Genomic DNA, 23,024 nt, shown 5'->3' with positions numbered 1-23,024 from the left:
AAACTACGTGGAAAATAGCTATGGGATATACAACTAAAGGAAACAAAGAGTTTAAAAGAATTATGAAATAAAGAAAAAAAGAAATTTCTTCTTGTTGGCATGGATTATCATAAACCAATCTAATGTAAATTTTCATCTCACAGATAATACTTTTCATATTGAATTGATAAATGTTCCCCTATTATTCAATAGTATCCCCTCAACACATTTGACTTCATTTCCTCTAATGTTTTAAAGCATTAACTGGAATCATTCTGTTCTTTTCTAGCTCAGGTTTGCATTTGTTCTTCTTAGTTCTTCTTTCCCCTCTTGGGTTACCTGCTCCTGCCTCAAATATTTCCACACCCATCTTTTTCTTCTTTTTACCTTGATTTATATTATTATTTTTTATATTTCTTTTTTCCTTGTTTTTATTCTTTGCCCCATCTTTCTCTCTTTCCCCTTCTCAGCCCCAAGTGGCTTTGCTATCTTTAAAGACTAATTTCTCCACCTATTCCAGAACATTGCTAAGATTTTCTACTTGGGTTGCAGGAACTGTGGAAAACACTTCACATGATTTTTGCACATGGCTTTACTCTGAAGTGATTGTAGTTAGTAGAATTCAGGATCATCTCTCAAAGTGGTGCTGATACTGGAAACTAGAGAGGATACAATTGAATGGGTGCACCAATATCTGGTATTCTCCTAGTGTTGGGAATTGAAGAGCAATAAAATCATCTCTTGGGAGCTGGGGAAATAGCTTAGTTGGTAGAGTGCTTGCCTAGCATGCACAAAGCCCTGAGTTCAATCCCCAGCACCACCACCAAAAAAAAAAAAAAAAAATCCTCTCTATAATAGCACTGAATGTAATGCTCTCATTTTTCCAATCAAGTCATAGATTAGTAGAATATTAAAAAAAAAACAGACACAATCATTAATGGGCTAAGATGTGGCTCAATGGTGAAATGCTTGCCTGGCATGTATGAGGCCCTGAGTTCAAATCCCCAAGCACCAAAAAAAAAAAGTTGTTTACATGAGACTAACCTTAGAGACAAGACACCATAGGCTAAAAATGAAAAGACTGAAAAAGCAATACAATGCAAATGGAGAAATAAAGCAAATAGGGATGGCTGTTCTCCTATTAGACAAAGTAAACTTCAATCCAAAATTAATCAGAAGAGACAAACAAGCTCACTTCACACAATATAAGGAAATAATTCTATAACAAGATATGATTGTAAATATTTATACCCCACCTATGTACATAAAATAAATAGTACTCACATAAAGGATAAATTAGAGTATAGTACAGTAATAATGGATAACTTCAACATACCTCTTTTACCAATTGATAGGTCATCCAGACATAAAACTCAGTAAGAACTCTTCAGAATTAAAAAGTACTATTAATGAAATACATTTAACAGATATGTATAGAGAATATTTTATTCATCAACAACCAAATTCACTTTCTTCTCAGTGGCACATAGAACTTTCTCTAAAACTGACCATATTTTAGGACAAAAAGCAAGTTTTAAAAAATACCCAAAAAAGAGATAATTTCTTGCATCCTATTAGATTGTAATGGAATGAACTTAGAAATAAACAAGATAAAAAACAGAAATCACTTTAACACATGGAGATTAAATAATGCACTTCTGAATGAGGGTCATAGAAAAATTCAGAAGAAATAAAAATTTCTTAGAAATAAATGAGAACAGAGATACAACATATCAAAATCTCTGCGATCATATGAAGGCAGTTCTAAGAGGAAAGTTTATACGATTAAGCACCTACATTAAAAAAAAATAGAAAGATTATATATATAATGTTGCTCCTAAAGGCCCTCAGAAAAAAAGAAGAACAAGCTAATTCCAAAATTAGTAGAAAGCAGAAAATAATTAAGATTGGAGCCAAAATTAGTGAAATTGAGAATAAAAAGACAATACAATGGATAAATGCAATAAAGAATTGATTCTTTAAAATGATAATCTAAATTGATAAACCCTTTATGTGTACCTATAAAGCTACAATTAAAAATTCTATAAGTAAATGGAAGGAAGACCAGTAGAGTATCAGAAGGAAAACAGGAGAAGAAAGCAGTGAAGGGTAAGAGGAAGTACTGAGGACTGAAGTGGGTCTATTTATATTCTGTGCATGTATGATTATGTCAAAATGAATTGCAATGTTATATATAATTACAATGTAGTAATAACATCATTTTAAAAACAAAATATTGTAAAACAGCAAGTTGGTAAAGCTAAAATACAATAAGGGGTTCCATAAAAGAAAATATAAACTGTGCATTAAGATTCATCTATATCACAGAAAACCATTCCAGAATGGTCAATGATGAAATACATTCTAGTAACTTTATTTACTTTTCAAGTTACTGGCACCTAGTCCGAATTACAAATCAGATATGAGATAGAATATCAAGGTGGCTTCAGTATTCTCCACAGTAACATTAAAGGCCAAGACATTAAGGAAAGTGTGAGGAAATTCATATCCAGCCAAGATGTCTTCTAAAGAGTTTTAATCATATAAGAGAACACTATACTATCTTATTAGATCATCTTAAGGAAAGTGCTAGAAGACAACTTCAGCTTACCCCATTAGGACTAGCAAATTACAGTGAAAGGGCTGATGATAAGCAGTGAATATGTTTTCCAGTAAAAGAAAAAATAAAACAAAAATGTAAATTAAAGTGTCAAAATAGATTAGATATGTCATATTCCCTAAATGTAAGAATAATATGAGAAACAAATGGAAGGACTAGGGGAAATGAATCAGAGAGGAAAAGTTAGTCCATTCAAGACAAAAACCAAAGGCTGTTTTTTTTTAAATATTGGCAAATGCAGAATATAGATAAATGTCTTTAACAATAGGGAAGATGACATTAAGTAAAACAATAATATCAACTAATATTATAGAGCGGAAAAAAGAAAGTATATGATGAAATAAAATACTTCTTTTTATTCCTCAAATAAAGTGTTGATATTCTTTATATAAAGTTATAACTATAAAGGTAACCATTGGAACAAAACCTAAATATTAGTTTAAAAGCAAATAATAAGTATATGAGAAACAAGACAGAAGACTATAAGATGTGTATGTTGGATAGGGTGTAGGGAGACAGGAGAGTGAAGGAAGGAGAGAAAGAGAAGGGGGTAACAGAGAGAGAGAAAGAGAGAGAGAGAGAGAGAGAGAGAGAGAGCGCTAAAAGAAAGTACTCTAGAAAGGTTTTGAATGAAAGGATAATTAAGGCATAAGGCATAGCAAGCAAATGGAAATACCAAATAAATAAAAGTAAACTAGTAAAGAAAGAAAGTACAGAGAGGAAGGGAGAAAAAGAAGTTAAAAATGAATAAAAATGCAGAGTTCATCATTTTAAAATCATCAAAATTAGAATTCTACCCTCAAGCATTAAATAACACCCAAAACACGGTTCTACATAGTGATGCACAAAGGCACAGAGCACTGAAGTTCAAGAATCAAACTCCATGGGAAAGAGACAGCGACATCCAAGTAATAGGGGCCATAACACTAACACAGATCAATACGGCATAAATTAAAGATAGATTCTAAGAAAGCACAATTATCACAAATTAAATTTCCAACCTTAAAAATAGCAAATTATAAATTCTTGTCAGTGCCTATGAATCAATCACAAAAGTAGATTATATATGAGTTGAACAAAAAAAATGCCATAATACAAAGTGGAAATAATAAAGATAATGTTTTTAACTGCAATGTAAGACTGAGGATTTAGCAACTGAATTTCACAATTTAACATGATGCAACTATTTTGATTCTGTTAATCTGATAGGTAAAAAAAATATGCTCTCATGGAATAGTTTAATTTTAATATTACTTACCATCAGGAAACTGACTCATTTTACATATGTTTGAAAGTTCATGAGAATTTACATTTGGAAGTGAAAAGAAGATTGAATCAAAGAGAAAATAGAAACTCATACTACAAATATCTAGAAAATAGTAAACTTTTAACTGCCTGTTAGTATGGGTCACAGTCAAATCACTAATCAAAAGAAAAGTCATCTTCTTAGATAACCACATAAATTTAAGGGAAAAGCACTAAAATTATTCATTAACAATTAGTCTCAAGTTATAAACAACATAATATATCGAAAGAATATAAAATAAAAGATAAACATGAAGGAAACAATGAAAAGAAAAAAGAATCAAGAAAATCCAACAATGCTCTTTAAGAAAAATAAAAATAAAATAAGAGTAAAATAATTTATGTACATAATGAATTTTAAAAATGAAAGAAGAATATGTAAAAGCCAAGCAACCACAGGAAAAGAGGGAAGGAAGTCAGAGAAGGTGGGATAATTGGGAATGGGAAAGAATTTCACTTTTTACTTCATTCCCTCTCTGGAATTTTAATAATTGCAAGGGGTTCATGTTTAAAGCAACCTGATTAGCTCCACCCACTTCTGCCCTGGGCAGAGGTTCTGAGGAGGCCCTTTGATGCTTGCCCTGTGAGAGTCCCTAGCATGTTGTAATGCTGCCATGGGCCAGGGGGCCAGGGCTATCACCAGAGGCCCAACCTATCTGGTCCACAGATCTTGGGCTTTCAGCCTCCAAAACTGTGAGCTAAGGACACCTCTTTTACATCCCCAGCCCCAGGTATTTTTAGAACAACAGAAAATGGACTAATACAATATTAAGTATTTTTTTTTCTATTTTTCCATGCTAGATAATAATTTATTTATAAAACTAACAATAAAAAGAACATATTAGGGATGGGGTTGTGGCTCAGCAGTAGAGTACTCGCCTAGCACATGCAAGGACCTGGGTTCGATCCTCAGCACCACATAAAAATAAATAAATAAAGTAAAGGTATTGTGTCCAACTACAACTAAAATATCAAAAAGTATATTTTTTAAAAAAGAACATATTAAAGTCAGGGATGTCTAAGTGGCCTCAGAAAAAAGATTATCCTATTATCAGGGGAGCATGAACCAAACTAATATGTTCCAGAATTTTCTTTGTATTTCTTCTGAAACTTATATAACAGCAATACTCCACTGATTAGAAAAATTAAACTCTCCTATGTATTTAAGCTTTTTAAAAGGATACTCTGATCTCCATAATCATTTAATTGTCACCACTTCTTTTTGTGCAGCTGGCACCTCCTTGATTTACACTTAAATAACCCTTGCTACTCCTGTTTCATCTGTTGCTTGCTTCTATTAGTACCATCCAGCAAGTTCAAAGACACAAAAGTGATGAGCATGTTGAATCAAAACTGTACAACAGGAAGAACCCACAGAGACACTGGCTCTTGTTCTTGTCAGTCAGGATGCCAGACTTTGATTTAAATGTGAGGTGGTGACAAATTTCATTCCCCACTTCCCACCTCATCTCTGCTCATTCCTCTCCTCCTGCCTCTCTCCCTTCACCCCATCACCATCAATCCTGGGGGAGCCCAGAATGGGGCTGCAGGATGGCTAGAGACAGATCAGACTTCTGTGCCTGGCCTCTTGCTTCCTTAAGCGCTACCTTTCCCCTTTTCATCTCCTTCAGAAAAACTGAGAGAGCAGATTTCTACTCTTCCCACTGCTTGTCAGTTCCGTCCTCCATGGCCTTCCTCAATACAGCCGCTGTTTGTTGTGATTTGTGACTTGGATGGGAAGGGGAGGTTGGGAGAAAGGAGAGCAAGGAGCATTGGCGCTTATTTTAGGCAGCATGCAGCTATGTATGGAAGTATGTGCACTCCCCCAGCAATAAGCAAAGGGGAACCTGGATGCTCTTTCTCTAATGTTCCTACTTTTTGTAACACACTCGGGAGAGTCAGGGAGAGGGAAGGATGCCCACATGCATCCAGACCTCTAAATATAAAACCATCCAAAACCATCAAATCAATCCTGACTTTCTGCATCAGAAGTTGGAAGAACTTTCTGACAGAGCTGCCCAAAACAGAACAGGCTGCCACTGGGAGCATCCAGTCTGCTCAAAGCACCTCCAGTGGTCCTTTCACAAGTCTGGGGTTCTCTCAAGCAAGATGATTTGCTGTGTACTACAAGCTAAACAGGTTGCAAATCAGCAATCAACATCCCATTCAAGAGGAGGAGATGGAAATTCAAAACTGTCAAATCACTGGCCCAAGATCTTGCAACCAGCAAGTACAAAGCTGGAAACTAAAGGCTTTTTTTTTGGCGGTGGGGGGGGGACCCCTGGTTCTCTCATCATTCCAAGTCTGATATTCTAAAGGGACTCCAAAAGCTCAAAAAAGATTATACAACCTTAAAAAGCAACACTCACTCCCAGGGTCCAACATTTGTAAAGAGGTAGATTTAAGAACTGTAATTCAGACTCCTTGTCAAGGAGTTCTATGTTTTGTTTGCTGGGTGAAGGCCTGGAACCAATCAGGATTAACCCACTCTTGCCACTCCCAGGACCTATGCAAACAGTTTTTCTCCCTTTCTTGTCTCTTTTAGAGTTATGAACCCATGTTACCTACTGTGTTAAGCAATGAGTTTCCTAAGCTCAAGAATTGTGTATTACTCATTTCTGCATCCCTCCAGCCCCTTGAAAAATGCATGTCTACAGTGAATATAAGGGAGAAAAAAATGTCTTTTGAACAAATGAATGGAGGAATAAGTATACAAATGAATGAAGGCACTGAAATAATATATCAGAGGCAGAGCGTGTGGTGATTCTAAATAAGGGTGTTTAGGGATTTGGTGAGGATTATTCTTCATCCCATAGAGAACTGTACAATTAGCATCTCTGGTCCTCAGGCACTAAACGTACGTTGCCCTGTTATGACCATAGATACTGCAACAAATGTCCACACCTCAGGTTAAGAAGTGCTGCTGAATCTGAGCTCTGATAGGGAAACAAGAAAATGTGCCAGACTTTCCAATAGAGTGGAAATGGCAGCCGCTTCTGCCTCTTGATTCAGAGTCCTTCACGAAATGCTTTAAATGAAAGGGCCTTAATAGCGCATCAGAAAATTGGAATGAAAGCCAGGTAGATGCCATGAGACCTGGGGACAGATAACCTACATGAGACTCAATTGCTTCAGCTGTGCTCATAAATTTCTAACAGGAAAGATGAGATGCCAGTATTTGGAAATGTGATACTATTTTAAGGGAGGGGTTACTGTTGCTGCTATGGGGCAAAGAACACAAAGAAACTGAATAAAGGATTCCCTGAGTCTTTAACAAGACATGTCCTCCTCCACTTCCTCCCTCTGTAGCAAGAAGACAAGTTCGTGAGGAACTTCAGGGAGTGAAGGGCTACGACGATAAAGAGCATATTTCTTCTACTTCCCATCAATTACCTGGTGTTTAGGTCCCACTCAGTGGAACACGACAGAGTCTGAGTAGGGAAGGGGGGTTTCTAATATCTCTTGGGGGGTACCAAGAATGTGAACTTCTAGGAATGATGGCTATGGACAAATAGAAAAGAGGTATTTACTAAGGTTTCTTGAAGTAAAGCACAAGGTTAAGAAATAAAATGGATATAACAAAAGGTCCTCTCCTGTCTTCTGTGGAGCAAACTGATTTTTTTATTAAGCAGGAATCCAACATTATGAGCATGACTCTTGGTAGACCCTTTATTCTCCACTCCCCCCAAGACATTTCCAAGTCCAGATGCAGGGACTCTCTGGGAGCTATCGTTCACTCAGAACCCAAAAGTTCAATTTCTCCTTCTCTTAGACCCAAATACAGAATGCTGTAAGTTGAAGGAATAAAAAAGCTGCGGTAGAAATAATAGGCACATTTTGAAAGAAATATTCTTTTTTCATAGAAAAGAATTCTAGAGTATTGCTGTGGATTTTGTTTTCTGAAAACCTTCTTAGTGGACTTGCTCTTTGAGGCAATAGATTAACATTTGAAATCCTTTATATTCATGAAGTATGATATAGTTCCAATCAGAAATTGTCCTTATCGATTATTGTGGGTGAATTAAAAAAAAACTGTCCTTATAATAACCACCCATGGATCATGGGACTGATGAGAACATTAAATTTCACAAAGTTCTGCTCCCTATTCAACTCTACAGTATCAACCTAATAATTATCAATGCTGGCCTCTCAAAACTGTGGGTCTTTGGGTTAATGATAGATATTGCATGAAGAGAGAGAAAGCTCTGTAAGCTCTGGGTTCAAGGAAGCTGGGGAATTTTTAAATAGATGGACTTTGTAATCATGGATAAACTGCTAGGTTTCTGTCTGTGAGCCAGTTCCTGCACTTGTGAAAGTCTCCTCTCAACTATTCAAGAACACAATTTCCCCACCTCTTTTATTACTTTCAGTTTTCCCTCTCACTGAACTATCTGCATTTTAAATACCTTTGAAATGGTAAAGACTCTAAACCATTAGCATCCTACATATTTCTCTAAAGAGCACATCTTCTGTTCAAACTGCCCTCCATCCTCTGCCTGTTACAGAAAACTCCTGAGAGCTATCTGGATGCAGGCTCCCATTCTACTTCTCCAAGTCTCTTATGTGGACTTCAGTCTGGTTGTCAGTGAAGCTGTTCTCAGTGAAGTACCCAGTGGTGCACATACCTACCTCTGAAGCTACCCGCCAATTGCCCCCCTTCATCTTTTTTACCCAGGAGTCACATTCTTGAACTCTCCCCCTTGCTGGAGTCACTCCTCTGGTCGGCCTCCAGGACTCCATAAGCTTTCCTCCTACCTCAGTCTCCTTTCCTCCCTGACCTTTTTTGTAATGGCAGTGGGGGACGCCATTGGTCTTGGCCCTCTTTGTTTCTCTGGCTATGCTCCCCTCTGATGGTAAGGCCATCTAATCTGAATTTTATGTACGTTTGAAATGGTAAAGACTCTAAACCAATACCTCCAACTGGATCTAGCCAGCCTCCTAAAGAAATCTCTTTTTTAGGGCTGGGTTTGTGACTCAGTGGTATGTGTGTGGCTCTGGGCTCAATCCTCAGCACCACATAAAATAAATAAATAAAGATATTGTGTCCAACTACAACTAAAAAGTAAATATTTTTTAACAAAGAAATCTCTTTTTAACATTTCTTTATGTTTCTAAAACCAATTAAGTGTGTATAATTGAGCCTGTATTCTTTTACTCTAAGCCTTCTCTACCCACAGTTGTTTACTTCCAAAGTTAAAGATAATTCCAATGATCCAGTTACTTGAACCAAAATAGGGGATTCTTCCTTGACACCTATCATCAAATCTTTTGGCAGATCTGTTGGTTCTGCTTCCAGAATGCAACCAGAATTGATCACTGAATTGCACAACTTTGTCTGCCACAACTCTGAACCAGGCCACAGTCAGCTTTCACCTGGGTCATTACATCAGCCTCCCATGTAATTTCTGTGCTCTCACAGCTACACAGCATCTCCATACAATAGCCTGAACAAGCTTTTTTTTTTTTTTTTGGATTTGAAAACATCACTCATGTTCAAAACCCTTCCATGATCCATTGCACTCAGATCACCTGCATCCACACAATCTGTGATCAGCTCTTTGACTTTCCTTTCTTGCCCTCATGCACTCTTTCACGAATCTACATACACCAGACCACCCCTGCCCCAGAGCCTTTACACTGCTGTTTCTCTGCCATAGAACACACTTTCCCCTGTGTTTCTGTACTCCTTCAAGTCTACTTAAATATTTCCCTCCAGCCAGAGTCTACCCCAAGCATAACTCCAGCTCTGCTTCCTTATTAATCTGAGCCCCCCCCCATTCTACTCCTCCCTAACATGATGGTATTTATTGCCCTTAACATCCAATACAGTTTTCTTCCTTATTGTATTTGTAGAGTAGACACTCTACAAATGCTTCCCTGAACTGTAAGTGACAATAGAGCATGAATTTTCACCTGTTCCTTGCACTGATTCACCCTAAGGCTAGACACTGACAAATAGCACATTAAGTGTTATACATTTTAAAATTAAAGAATATGTATCTAGTTCAATAATTAACAGAAAATCCAGTCAAATATTTCAACAAGTGTGGTATATGCTCCAAAATGTGTTTTAGACTTTTTACTCAGGTGGCTGAGTTCCAGACCCATCTCAGATTGCATCTCAATCGTGGCAGGCACACTAAGCCTCCAGAAACGCAGATGTTCTGAGACCAGACATACAGGAAGAAAAGGCCTCAAGGCTTTAAATCGTTCAGAGAAGTAAAATGCTTGTTTGCCTTTTTCAAACAAGTAAAACAAATACTTCTGAGGAGTTATGTTGTGTTATCCCAGTGAGCAGACTAAGAGAATTAATTGCATGACATCAGAGTCATACCTAGACATTTCACAAACTCCAGCTTTCAAGCATGGAAGTTTCTCATATATAATAATTTGTCTTCAAAGGGTGAGGGGAAAAAAGCATATCTTGTCTTTATCTATCTCATCAAAGCCTCCCTCCCAACCCACTTGCTGTACTTGAGAACTAGTACCATGAATGGTAGGTAGGATTATTCAGTCTACCTCAGGGATTCCATCCACATCTTTACTGGAGTGTATGTCACTCTTCCCAGGGTACACACCATGTGTCAGGGAGGACAAAGCCAATCCCCAGCCACTTCCTGTGGACCAGACTGGAGAGGATTTGCATCTTCCCATCCACATAAGCATAATGTCCCCTCTTCCCTGGGTGGCAATCCTTTGGAGATGGAAGGAGACTGTCTGATGGGCTTTTCACTTTTCTAAAAGTTGCCGTTTTAAAAATTGCATTATAAAGCATTGATTTATCCAAGCATCTAATAAAGGCCACTATCTCTCAGATTTCTTAGATATTTGAGTTGTTAGGAAGCATCTGTGCAAAAACAGGAGTATACTGGTTTCTGCTGAGGTTGTCACCTCCCAGAAAAATACTATAAGAGCATACTTTGCAAAGTTAAAAATGCTTAAAACTATCATTGCTTTGATAAAAAAGAAAAGTTTTTGTTTCACAAAGAAGGAGATTAAGAGGCTTATCAATGATTTGTCGAATGAGGAAGTCCCTGAGGGAAAATGACAGCTTGGTTTCTTTCTTCCAACCCAGTATTCTCTCCACCACACTAGGATAAGCACCCTCAAGCAGGTTTTAATCTTACCTCCAAGAGATGGTTCTTCCTGTAACACTAAGTGTTCTCCAAAAATGTATAAATGAGGGGAGGAAGGACAGGAAGGAAAAGCAGGGGGATCATGAACTAAAATTGAACTCCATGCATGTATGATTTTGTTGGGATGAGCCTAAATACTATATATAAGTATAATGCTTTAATTTTTTTAAATTTTTTTCAGTTGTTGATGGACCTTTATTTTATTTATTTATTTTTATGTGGTGCTGAAACTCCAAGCCAGCGCCTCACACATGCTAGGCAAGCTCTGTACCACTGAGCCACAGCCCCAGGCCAATGCTTTAATTAAAAAAAAAAAGGCAGGCCAGGCATAGTAGTAGGCACCTATAATCCCAGCAATTTGGGAGGCTGAGGCAAGAGGATCACAAGTTCAAAGCCAGCCTCAGCAAAAGCAAGACACTAAGCAACTCAGTGAGACCCTGTCTTTAAATAAAATACAAAATACAGTTGGGGATATGGCTCAGTGGTCAAGTGCCTCTGAGTTCAATCCCTCGTGCACCTCCCCCTCAAAAAAGAGAATATACAATCAAAAAATTATATTGACAAGCTATTGTGTATGGTGTGTTGTGTTAGACAGAAAGGAGAGAGTAAGACATCAAGTCACCTGTCCTTAAAAAAACAGGACCACCACCATCTAGACAGGGAGTCAACTTCTGCATGGCAACCCAAGGCTCTGTCCCCATCAGGGGACAGGTGAGCTGTTACCTATAGAGCCTCACTGGAAGACAAGTGTCTGTCCCTGTTCTCATAACTAACATCACACTCAAGCCTGTCCCTTTAATAATCTCGAATTCAGCCACTCACTTTCTACTGAGCCTTCGAGAAAGCTCAGAAGGTGGAATCATCAAAGTCACCTCCTGGAGGTGACAACCTCAGCAGAACATGGTATCATCAGAGCCAGCCAGGGATTGCAAAGGACTCGAAGCCTGTGTTATTCAGGTCCATGTGTGGGAGCAGGATGCTTATGAGAACATCATTCATCATGCAGAGAGGAAGAAATCCAGGCTGAGCCCACAGCCTGCAGCACTATGACTCCCCCCTTCAACACCTTTTCATGACAGTTCTTTCATGGTCTAACCCCATTCCTATGTCTACCCTCAAGTTCAGTGAGCCCTAGATGACGACAGCCTCCATTTCATGGTGAAAACACACCCTGCCTGTCCTGTCCTTCCTACTACCTGCTTTTTTGACAGCCAATTCGTCTTTCTAGTCCTCTAGATGGTCCAGCTGTTCCAGGCTTTAGACTAGATTTCCTGTTTTCTCTCTTCCTATGGACAGCTCCAGTCAAAACACACTATCTAAATTTAAATAATTACTTCCTGTATTCCTAAGCCACTGACCTCTGGAATCCTCACTGGCCTATTTTTTAAAGATTTGTCTCAACAAAGAAATCTTCCTCTGTTTCCCCAAATGAAGACAAGCAGCACCTGGAGCCAGACATGCACAGCTCTCATAAATATTGTTCATTAAATATATTCTATGGGCATTTAAAACTATAGGTGCCTGATATCAAATTAAAATTCCACTTGATCACATCAAGTTGTCCCTTGGAATCCTCAGGGAATTGATTCTAGGATACCTGGCAGATTCCAGAATCCACAGATGCTCAGGTCCGCACTATAAAATAGTGCAGTATTGCATAAAACTTACACAATCTTCCATGTACTTTAAATCATCTCTACTTGTCTTACCAAATATGATGACTATATGTCACTTCATTCACAAGAATTCAGCATATAGTACAGTGCATGCCTAATTAAAATTTTGCTTTTTGGAACTTTCTGGAATTTTCTATTCAAAGATTTTCAGTCTGCAGTTGGTTGAATCTGTGGCTGCAAAGGGCTAACTATCTTACCCATCATATTTCTACATAAATAGCTCAAGTATATTTAAAAAACAGCCTTAAGAAAGTAATAGGAAAAGTGGATTTTAAAAAGAAAACTCTTTGAGATGACTATAGAAAAGCTTAAGGATCTTTTTCTCTATTTTGTTTTCCAAATGCAAAATTCCTCTCCCTGCAGGTAGACACTGGAGGAAAGTTTGGCTTGACTATAGCTACTTACAGGTCACTGGTGTGGCATGGGTAGGGGGCTGCCTGCGTCTGAGTGGTCGGCTCCAGGGCTTCCTGGCCAGTCTGTACTTCAATGATGGCTCTTTCAATCATGTCTTGCAGTGGGACAAAGATGTAGTTATATTTGAACCCATCAGCTGGTAAACTCTGAGGATGGAACTTCCAAGAAGGGTTTTTTATCATATCTGTTCTCATGCTGTGTAAGACGCTGGTCCGAATTGTATATGTGACATGGGGTGGCAATTTGAGAGATGTTGATCTGATTCTCCTGCGGACTAAGGAACTGTTGAATATGACACCTAGTGGCAGAAAAGGAAAAATAAAGCATCATCACAACTTAGGTAGGGGCATGCACATGTCACACTGCTCAGACTGAAAGACTGGTGGATTGTGGGCTTCAGCACACCCTCCTACACCTACAGGAAGAGACTCCAGCCCCAGGAAGGCAAAATCAAGGCTCATTTCCACAAGCAATGTGTGGTAAACTTGATCCAAGACCTGATTCCCAGTCCAACATACCTTTTTATCTTTATTAATAAAACCATGCTATGGTGACATAAGATAGTATTTTATTTGAGGGAGGATTTGAAAAATTGTGTGAGCCTTCTCAAGTAATCAGTCCTTCCTTTCTTCAAGTGGCAGATGCATCTGAAGGCACAGAATCCACCTCTGAGGTTATGCAGCATTCATAACTCAAGTATATGGAATCTGTCTTATGTCACATGGGTTCTTTACATTTTATGCAAAACCCTATTATGAGATAAATTTTGTTCTCCCAAAATTTATGTTGAAGTCCTAACCCCCAGGACTCCAGAATGTGACCACATTTGGAGACAGCATCTTGAGAGGTATTATCAAGATAAAATGAGACCTATAGGGTGGGCCCGAGTTCAATATAACATTGTCTTTACAGAGACAATATAGAGGGAAGATTATATAAAGCTATAGAAGAAGATAGCCATCTACAAGCCAATGAAAGACATTTACAGAAGATCTGTCCCTCACTATCTTCAAAAGGAACTAATGAATGTCTTTTTGAAAAAAAATTTTAATTTATTATTTTTTATTTATCCTACTTAGTTATGCAAGACAGCAGAATGCATTTCAATTCATTGTACACAAACGGAGTGCAACATTTCCATTCTCTGGTTGTCTTGACCTTAGATTTCCAGCTTCCAGAACAAATTTTTATTGCTTATTTCACCCAAGCTATAATACTTTACCATGGTGGTTCCAGCAAAAAATATAAAACCTCAAGAAAATAAATACATAATTGGAGGCCGGAGATGTAGCTCAGTGGTTCAGTGTGAACTTAGCTTGTACAAAGCCCTGGGATCAAACCCCCAGCACCAAAATTAATAAAAATAATAATAACTTTTTGTTCAAAAAGAATAAAAAAGGATATATTATACTTAACTTGAATAGGTACACATATAATAATGGAATCTAACTGACCACTATCTTTTTTCTCCCCCAGCCAGGATATCAAGATACTATGTTAAAAATAAAGACTATAGAGGAAATTAAAGCATAACTTCAGTCAGGAAAAATGTGACCACAAAATAATGTCAAAAAAAAAATAGTGAAAACAGATACATCAAGTTGCATTCTCTTCAGGATGCTGAAAATGTCATTGGTTATTATGGCATGAAGCCCAGCTTTCCATTAACTCGATGTATATATTTTTCTGCTTATTTATGTTTTATCTGGAAATGATCCCTTTTCTTTTAGAGCCAACATAAGGTAACATTAAGGAAAATTATGCAAAATGACCACCTTGGAGAGGCAGTGCCCGTGTGAACATATTTGCTCCTTACTTACTGGCCAAGAAGTTGTTTTTCTTCATGAGTTCATGGGCTTTAGTTTCCAGGATGTCAGCTGACTCCACAGCCTGGAAGCGATCCAATACCACGCAAGAAGAGAGATTCACCAAGATTTGGCCCAAGAAACGGAAGCGTCCAGCCCCTGCATGGTTAAACATCTTGTCTAGCATCCCTCCTGAGGAAAATAAACAGATTACCACACATCAACTTCTGTTTCACATCAGTCCTTACTGTTCATATAAAGGGGATTGCAAAACACAAAGTTGAAAATGAATATGAATTCCTTCATTCAAAATTTATCAAAAGAGTGAAATTTTGTTCATATGCAAAATTTGCTACTTGTTTGCCAATTGTAAATTCTACTTTTTATATAAGTTATCTATAATGCTAATGCATCTAAATATAAAGGAAAAAAAAAGTTGATGAACAAAGGGTAAGATTACATCCCAAGGAAATTTGTGAAAGTGAGAACCAGACAAAATAAACAAAGATGGAAAGGTCTATGAAGAGTAGGGTGAAAATCTTTCAGAAAACTCAGCAAAAAAAAAAAAAAAAAAAAAAAAAAAAGTTGATGTTCCAACTTGGATCAAGTAACTCTAAAAAGTATGACTCCTCTGAAGCAGCAGGTATTTTGTGAAAGTCACTTTATGGTATTAATTTTACAGAAAAAAAAATATCAATGAGTATTGGCACTGAGGAAACACAGTCCTCCTACACCCTCTGTCTTAGATTGTACATTGGAAATGAAATACACCAAGAGATTTGCATTAGCAACATCTTGGCTCTAGAAGCTGAACATTAAACATTTTCAGGGAAAAATGCTGAGGTGTCTTGTTTTTTTTATTTTTTTGTTTTTTGGGGGGAAGGATGGATTTTTTGCTTTTGTGTGTGTGTTTTCACTCGGTTTCAGAAAGTATTTGGAAAAAAAGGAACCTAAAGAAAGAATATAGAATAGAAACAGTATAGAAAGAGACAGGTGCAGTGGCGCACACCTGTAACCCCAGCGGCTAGGGAGTCTGAGGTAGGAGGATTGCGAGTTCAAAGCCAGCCTCTGAAAAGCAAGCCACTAAGCAACTCAGTGATACCCTGTCTCTAAATAAAATACAAAATAGGGCTGGGGATGTAGTTCAATGGTCAAGTGTCTTGAGTTCAATGCCTAGTATACTCCATCCCCCAAAAAAGAGTATAGAATGGATACACAGAACACACCTGGGGAGGGAAAGCATCCTGAGAGATCATAGAACACATGAGAACACATGAGTGGCTGGGTAGGAACAGAGCTTCTCAGTTTGCTGTGTCTGAGGCCCTGCTAGCAGATGATGCATCATAGCCCCAAGTCATAGGCCACTATACAGAGGACATGTGTGCCTCCCACTCTTAAAGCATGTCTGAGAGAAAGCCGCCTTCTCCCCACTGTTCTGGAAAAATGCTCACCTAGTTGGTATGATGTTCACGGCAGAAGGGGCTCCACCCACCCTCTCCTTAATGACATCCAGAGAGAGTCTCTTTCCTCACTCAGGATTTTATAAAGAAGAGAATTGGAAAGAACTGAACATACATGAAAATATGCCAAAAAAGACATAGCCAATTATAAAACTACATAAATAAAATCACTGTGTGGAATAGCTATTAGTTGCCCATGACCACTGCATTGGCTATGGGGACCTGCATATTCTAGTCTCAAGCAGTTGATGGACATCAGCTTCTGGAACAGCCCCCCCAAAAGCACTATAAAAAGCGAGGTTACAATGTGTTCCCATCAGAGAACAGTAGCTCAGGCCACAGTCCAGCAGCATCAAGCATGGAGACATTCGATTGACTGAGAGTGTTCATTTCTCAACAGTTTCACAGTCAACAATTTCTACAGTTTAGGGCTAGAAAGAATATTTGCCTGTTTGGATGATGCAACCAGAGAGGAACTAGAGGGATCCCAAGTCAGGGGTCCTCTACCTCTCTGTGTCCTGAAGCCCCCACAACTAGGAAGGTATTTTCTACTTTGGGGAATGGGAGGGAGCCTACCACAGAACATCTTGGGAGCCCTCAGAGAGGTTCTGAGCCTCAGAGTTAATGGCATGGGGTTGGCATTGACATAGAATGCTAAAAAGGATGGCTATGGTCTATTCTGGCCTCCATACACCCTACCCTGCCAGGTGCCAGACCCTGCTCACTGAACAGAAGGGCAAAGGGTGCTGGTTTCAACAGTTTCTATTTATGGAGCTCCCTGGGCCTGGATATGGAAACAGGTCCTTGCTGTCTGGGTCTTCTAGTCTAAGTATCAAACAGAGTTGAGTACTTGCTCACCACTCCCCAGTGGGCAGCTATGGATGTTTAATCCTCATCCTGTTTATGAAATGGGAATGATCATAATCCTGTAATTATCATCTTAAGGTAAAATTAAATAAAGTAACACATCTTGTCTTCACTGTGTCTGGTACAGAGTGAGCATGCAATCAAAATTCCACAGTATCACAGTTATTAATATATAAAATTGATTTCTAATAGAGGCACAGAAAAAAAAATGCACTGCCTTTAACTTGCTCTAAGTCTCAGATTTTAGCTCAGGTAACATGGCATGATTTAAGCAATGTTCTGGGTAGCAGGTGGATTTCCAGGCTTCCACCCACCCCCACCCACCTCACCCAAGATGGAAAGTTCAGTGTTCCCATTCATCTGTCCTGGAGAGATAGATGGCTGCACGGTGGCCTGGCTTGGCTGATGCAGGAATAAAACTGACACTAGTAGTTCCTCTATGTCCCTCTCCAAGATGGTACCATGTGTCTGAAACTGCCCTTGGCTGATGACCCCAGCATGCAGTGTTGACCTCTCTAATTTCCACTGCAGACACTAGTGAAAAAGGAGAGGATAGGGGTGGAGAATGCAAGGAGACAACAGAGATCCTAGACAAGTCTTTACAAGGTAAATTTTTGTGAAATGACATTGGTGCATATGAGAAAAAATATATTGCATGAGTCTACTCCCCATTAATTTAGTATAAAATTATTTATCTAATTTCCCCCAAATGTTGAAATAAAGTGATGCCTGTACACAATTCATCATATTCTCTCCATGACTCTCCATGAGGTCTGGTACCCTGCCTGGCACCTGCTACAGTCTCCACATATCAGGGTCTAGAGATGTCATTTTTTTTTTTTTGCTGTGAAATGCTACTTAAAGGTGTGGTATTTATGGGTTATGCAGTGGCTGTGATGAAAATTCCCTTGGAGATTCTGTTGTCTTCTAAATAGTAGGAGTATAGAGCTAAAATTGGATATTCTTATGTGCAATGACAGTGTGGGGAGCCATCAAAACATAAGACACCTGAGTGCTGCAAAATTGACAAGACACAGCTCCACTCCAGTAGTAGTTCTTCTATTTATTCCATGTCTGACATCAAAAAGTTATTCAGTCGTTCAAAGTTTTAGTTTCCTTATTTATAGCATGAGTAAAGCAAAACTATCCCCATGAGATTATTGTGAAACTTAAAGTTTTATGCATATATGTACGTATGTGTGTTATATATGTATAAATTACCTATTTTTGATTCCTCTGCATGAAACTAAGCAGAACATTTAAAAAAGAAAAGACCAGGGCTGGGGATGTGGCTCAAGTGGTAGTGTGCTTGCCTAGCATGCGTGAGGCCCTGGGTTCGATTCTCAGCACTACATAAAAATAAAAGATATTGTGTCCATCTAAAAAACTAAAAAATAAATATTTTTTTAAAAAAGAAAAGACCAAAGAATATATTATCCATTGTTGGGGAATTGAGTTTTTAAGGAAGAGTTGGAGAGTTTTTTAAATTTTATAGGATGGTTCAAACGGAGTGTATCTTTATATTGCATTGTTATATGCTGACCATTTGTTATGAAATATGTTTCCCTGTAAGTTTAGTTAGAAAATTTAACTGCATGTAGATCTAGATGTTAAATGCAATAAAAAGTGGCTTGACCTGAGTATATATAGTATAGCTTTAATTATCTTCCAGGGCAGGAATCAAAGCTAACTGCTTTTTAAACAAGGCCTTAAGAAGCTGAATCATGTGTATGTGTGTGTGTGTGTGTGTGTGTGTGTGTGTTTTCAGTCCTCTGTGCCCATAGTTCCATGTCTTTGGTTCTGCCTCCATGGATTCAGCTGACTTCAGATTCAAAGTAGTCAAAAAAAACTGTGTCTTCACGGAACATGTACAGATATTTATCTTATAATTATTCCTTAGACAATATAGTACGAGGATTTTCATAGCATTTACATTTTATTTGTTATTATAAGTAATCCAAAGGGAGATGGGCATAGGTTAAAATACTACACCATTATATATAAGCGACTGAGCAACTGTGAATTTGGTATCTGTAGAGTGTCTTAGAAGCAATTGTTTATAGAAATCAAGAATAAAGGTTCACACACACACACACACACACACACTCACATATATATAATTAGGAATGAAAGCAAAAGCTGATCATGAATCTCACTGGGTCTTGGAATACTATGCTGATCTCCTTCCTCTGAGAAGAAAGCAGCAATATCCTTGTTGAGTAACAGTTCCTGTACCATGTATTGATTGTTAAAATGTAGTCAGGTATTAATTGCATGTGCTATCACTGTGGAGACTTCCTGTGTTCTCTCCAACCTGCAGGATTAAAGGACACTGCTGAGGGAAAAGGGTGGAATGCAGAGGACAGGATTCTGGGGATGAACCCCCAGGAGCCTGTAACTGAGGCCTTGTCTTCTTGGATCACTCCATCTCCTATAGTATGTACTAAGATATGGGACAAGGTAGAACACACAGGGCCTTTGGAACAAGAGGAGTCATGAGAAAGATGCACAGGCCCACTCAGTCCTACAGAACAAGACAAGAATCCTATAGTTCACACATAGGTTAACATAGTATAAAATTCTGCTATAATTTGGTTTCAAATTCCAGATAACAATAAAAGATGGCCATCGTTTTTCCATCCAATGATTATAACTAAGGATCCTTGGCATAGCAGGAATTAGCAAAAGCAGACTGGAGAATTTAAGAACCTAATCATTTTCAACAAGTGACTCCAACCTATTGCTCTAAGGGGATGATTCTTAATCCATGCATGGCAGACACCTTGAGCCTACAATGCATTGTGATAGGTTGTCCTACACATTGTAGAACATTTGGTAGTACCCAAGCCTCTTCCTATCAGATACCAGTAACATCTCACCAGCTGTGACAACCCAAACAACCTCCATACATTGCCAGTTGACCTTGGAGAATGCCAGCTGAGAATCATTGATCTAGACCGAGTCACAATAATTTCCACTTACAAAAAAATGTCCAGTCAGATTTTAACATCAATGAGTAAGAAAATTCTTCAAAGAAAGAACTCAAAATAAGTTAACAACAACAACAAAAAAAATTGGTAACAACAACAATAACCCTAAAGATAAAAATGACTTTATCTTTTAAGTGGAGGTAAAAATATCACAGAAATAATGACAAGAAAACTTCCCCTAATTAAAGGTTGATAGTCTTTACATTAAAAGAACTTAATATTATTGAAGAACTTTCTGCTTAGTGTAACAGAGAACAACTTATCCCTGACAAATTTTTCTACCAAGAAAAACTAGAAAATACAAATGACATTTTCAAAATCTTTATAAAGTCTTTAAAAAGCTACCAAGGTACCAAAGACTTGAAGGTCCAAGATCTTTGGTGAGAAAAGGAAAATGTCTGCTATTTGATACCACCAAGGACTGGGAGGATCCATCTCCAGCAATCCCAATACAGCTTTAACTCCAGGGACAACACAGCATGTGGACCCTGGTAAATACAAACTTTTGTTGTAGTATCTTAAGGAAGCTACTCAGGGACAAAAGCAAACTATAAATCAGTTCTGTTTAAAGAAAAGAGAGTGGGCCTACCATAGCTCTCTGCCAGAAAGTGCAAAATGACATTATCTGAAGAAAGTTAACACTATCTGGAGACCTAGATAATTTTTTTTTATAGATAATGGCTGGTATTTAAAGAAAAAAATCTAATGAAAAAATATCTAATGTTCCTGAAGATAAACCTAAATTATCAAAAAAACAAGAGGAAAAATAGACTTTAAAAACAATTCACAAAAAGAATGAATTATTATAGTTCACAACATAGACTTCTAAATATGATTATATTTCTAAAAATTAGGTTGAACTAGAGGAACCTTTAGTAGAGAACTAAAAACTATTTAAAAAAAAGAAAAATTGTAAATATGAATGGAAAATACAATAATGAAATAAAAAAGTTCTATGGGAATGTCTAATATCAGATTAGACTCAACTAAAGAGAGAATTAATAGACTACAAAACTGGCAAGAAAATTCACAAACTGAAGCAGACAGAGAAAATAAAAAGTTGGAAAACATTGAAAAGAATATAAGAACAATAGGGATAGTATGAAAAATTTTAGTCATGTTTAATTAGAGTTGCAGAAAAGGACAGAGAGAAATGGTCAGAAGAAATATTCTATCACATAATGGCCACGACTTTTCCAAAATGTAAGCTATCAAGCCACTGATTCAAGAAGTGCTACAAAACCGTGCAGTTTTTCTCCTAAAAAAAAAAAAATCAAAGCAAGTCATACTAAAACTTCTGAAAAGGAAAGGGAAGAAATGGGGAAAAAAAGAGTGGGGAGAGGAAACAAAAAGGGAGAGGGAAAAGAAAGAGAGAAGAAGAGAGAAAGAAAGTAAGGGAAGAAAGGAAGAATTGAAATACTAATGGGGAAATATAAATATCTCATATATGTTCTCAGAGGAAAATAAAATACAGTATCAAAATATATAAGACCAAAATTAACAGAACTTACAGGAGAAACAGATCTACAATCATAATGGTAAATTAATAACTGATAGAACAAGCACAGGATACACAGGATTGTACTCAACAGTAGCAGAACCACTGTATGCAGAAACCAACGTTAACCATGTGTATAGACAGTAAGCGAGTCTCAAGAGATTTGAAACAAATGTCATCATTTTGACAGAGGACATTCCCTGACCACTGTGAAACAGAGATATAAAGATAATAGAAAATCCAAATATATAGAAACTATAGTCTTTTAAATTACCCAACACAAAAAAATTATACTAGATATGAAAAAATAGTTTTAATTGATAACGTAAGTGGAACATATCAAAACTTGTGAGATGTATTTAAGGCAATGTTCAAAGGGAAATGCTTATATATATACACACAAACACACACACACACACACACACACACACACACACATATATATATAACATGATATGTATTAATATAGAAAAGATTAAAAGGATGGAAATTGATGATATAAGTATCCAACTCAAGGAGTTATTTGGAAAAAGGAAAGAAAAACCAGATACAGTGGCACACACCTCTAATCCCAGTGGCTTAGAAGGCTGATGCAGAAGGATGGCAAGGTCAAAGCCAGTCTCAGCAACTTAGCAAAGCCTTAAGCAACTTATCAAGACCCTGTCTCAAAAAATAAAAAGAGCTGGGGATGTGGCTAAGTGGTTGAACATCTCTGGATTCAATCCTTGGTAAATGACAACAACAACAAAATAACCACCAAAGAACATAAAATGATGAGGCCAATCATCATTTTATGATCAGAAAAGACCCAAAATTAATGAAATAGAAAATAAACATAAAGAAATAATGCAATAAATCAAATATTTTTGTGAAAATATTAATAAATATTGATATTTTCTAACAAGACTGATAAAAAAAGGGGTAGGGAAAGAGAGATAGAAGAGAGAGTATACAAATCATTGTTATTAAAAAAATCAAGAATAAAATATTTCCACCAAATCTTCAGATTTGATGAGACTGCTAGGTAAAATTACTCAGATTTTTTTTTCCTTTGTGCACCCATCTTTCAGATGACATTTTTGAATGTGAGCTAACACAACATGGAAATAAAATTAAAATGAAGATGTGGAACCCAGGAATTTTGGTAGCCCATGCCCAGACAGCAAAGAATTCCCAGGAAAGGGCAGCCCAGTGATAGTCAGAAGGATCAATTGCCTTTTCAAGGGTGTGAGGGAGGAAGGGGCTCTGCCAGCTGTCTGCATAGACAGAAGGAC

The 23,024-nt window shown here is 37.5% G+C and overlaps 1 protein-coding gene across 1 annotated transcript in view; it reads right to left on the bottom strand.

Annotated features, from left to right (window-relative positions):
• LOC144369513 (ATP-binding cassette sub-family A member 13-like) overlaps nt 1-23,024 on the bottom strand; it is a 340,834-nt gene that overhangs the window by 259,881 nt on the left and 57,929 nt on the right. Inside the window, exons 13-14 of the mRNA XM_078029787.1 lie at nt 14,951-15,127; nt 13,122-13,428 (exon numbers count right to left, since the gene is read on the bottom strand). Coding sequence (XP_077885913.1) covers nt 13,122-13,428; nt 14,951-15,127 — 484 coding nt within the window. The remainder of the gene's footprint in view (nt 1-13,121; nt 13,429-14,950; nt 15,128-23,024) is intronic.

This window comes from Ictidomys tridecemlineatus, chromosome 12 (assembly GCF_052094955.1).
Source record: "Ictidomys tridecemlineatus isolate mIctTri1 chromosome 12, mIctTri1.hap1, whole genome shotgun sequence".
Classification (NCBI taxonomy): Eukaryota; Metazoa; Chordata; class Mammalia; order Rodentia; family Sciuridae; genus Ictidomys; species Ictidomys tridecemlineatus.
Note: the sequence above shows the minus strand (reverse complement) of the source record. Positions and strands in the feature narration are given on the sequence as shown.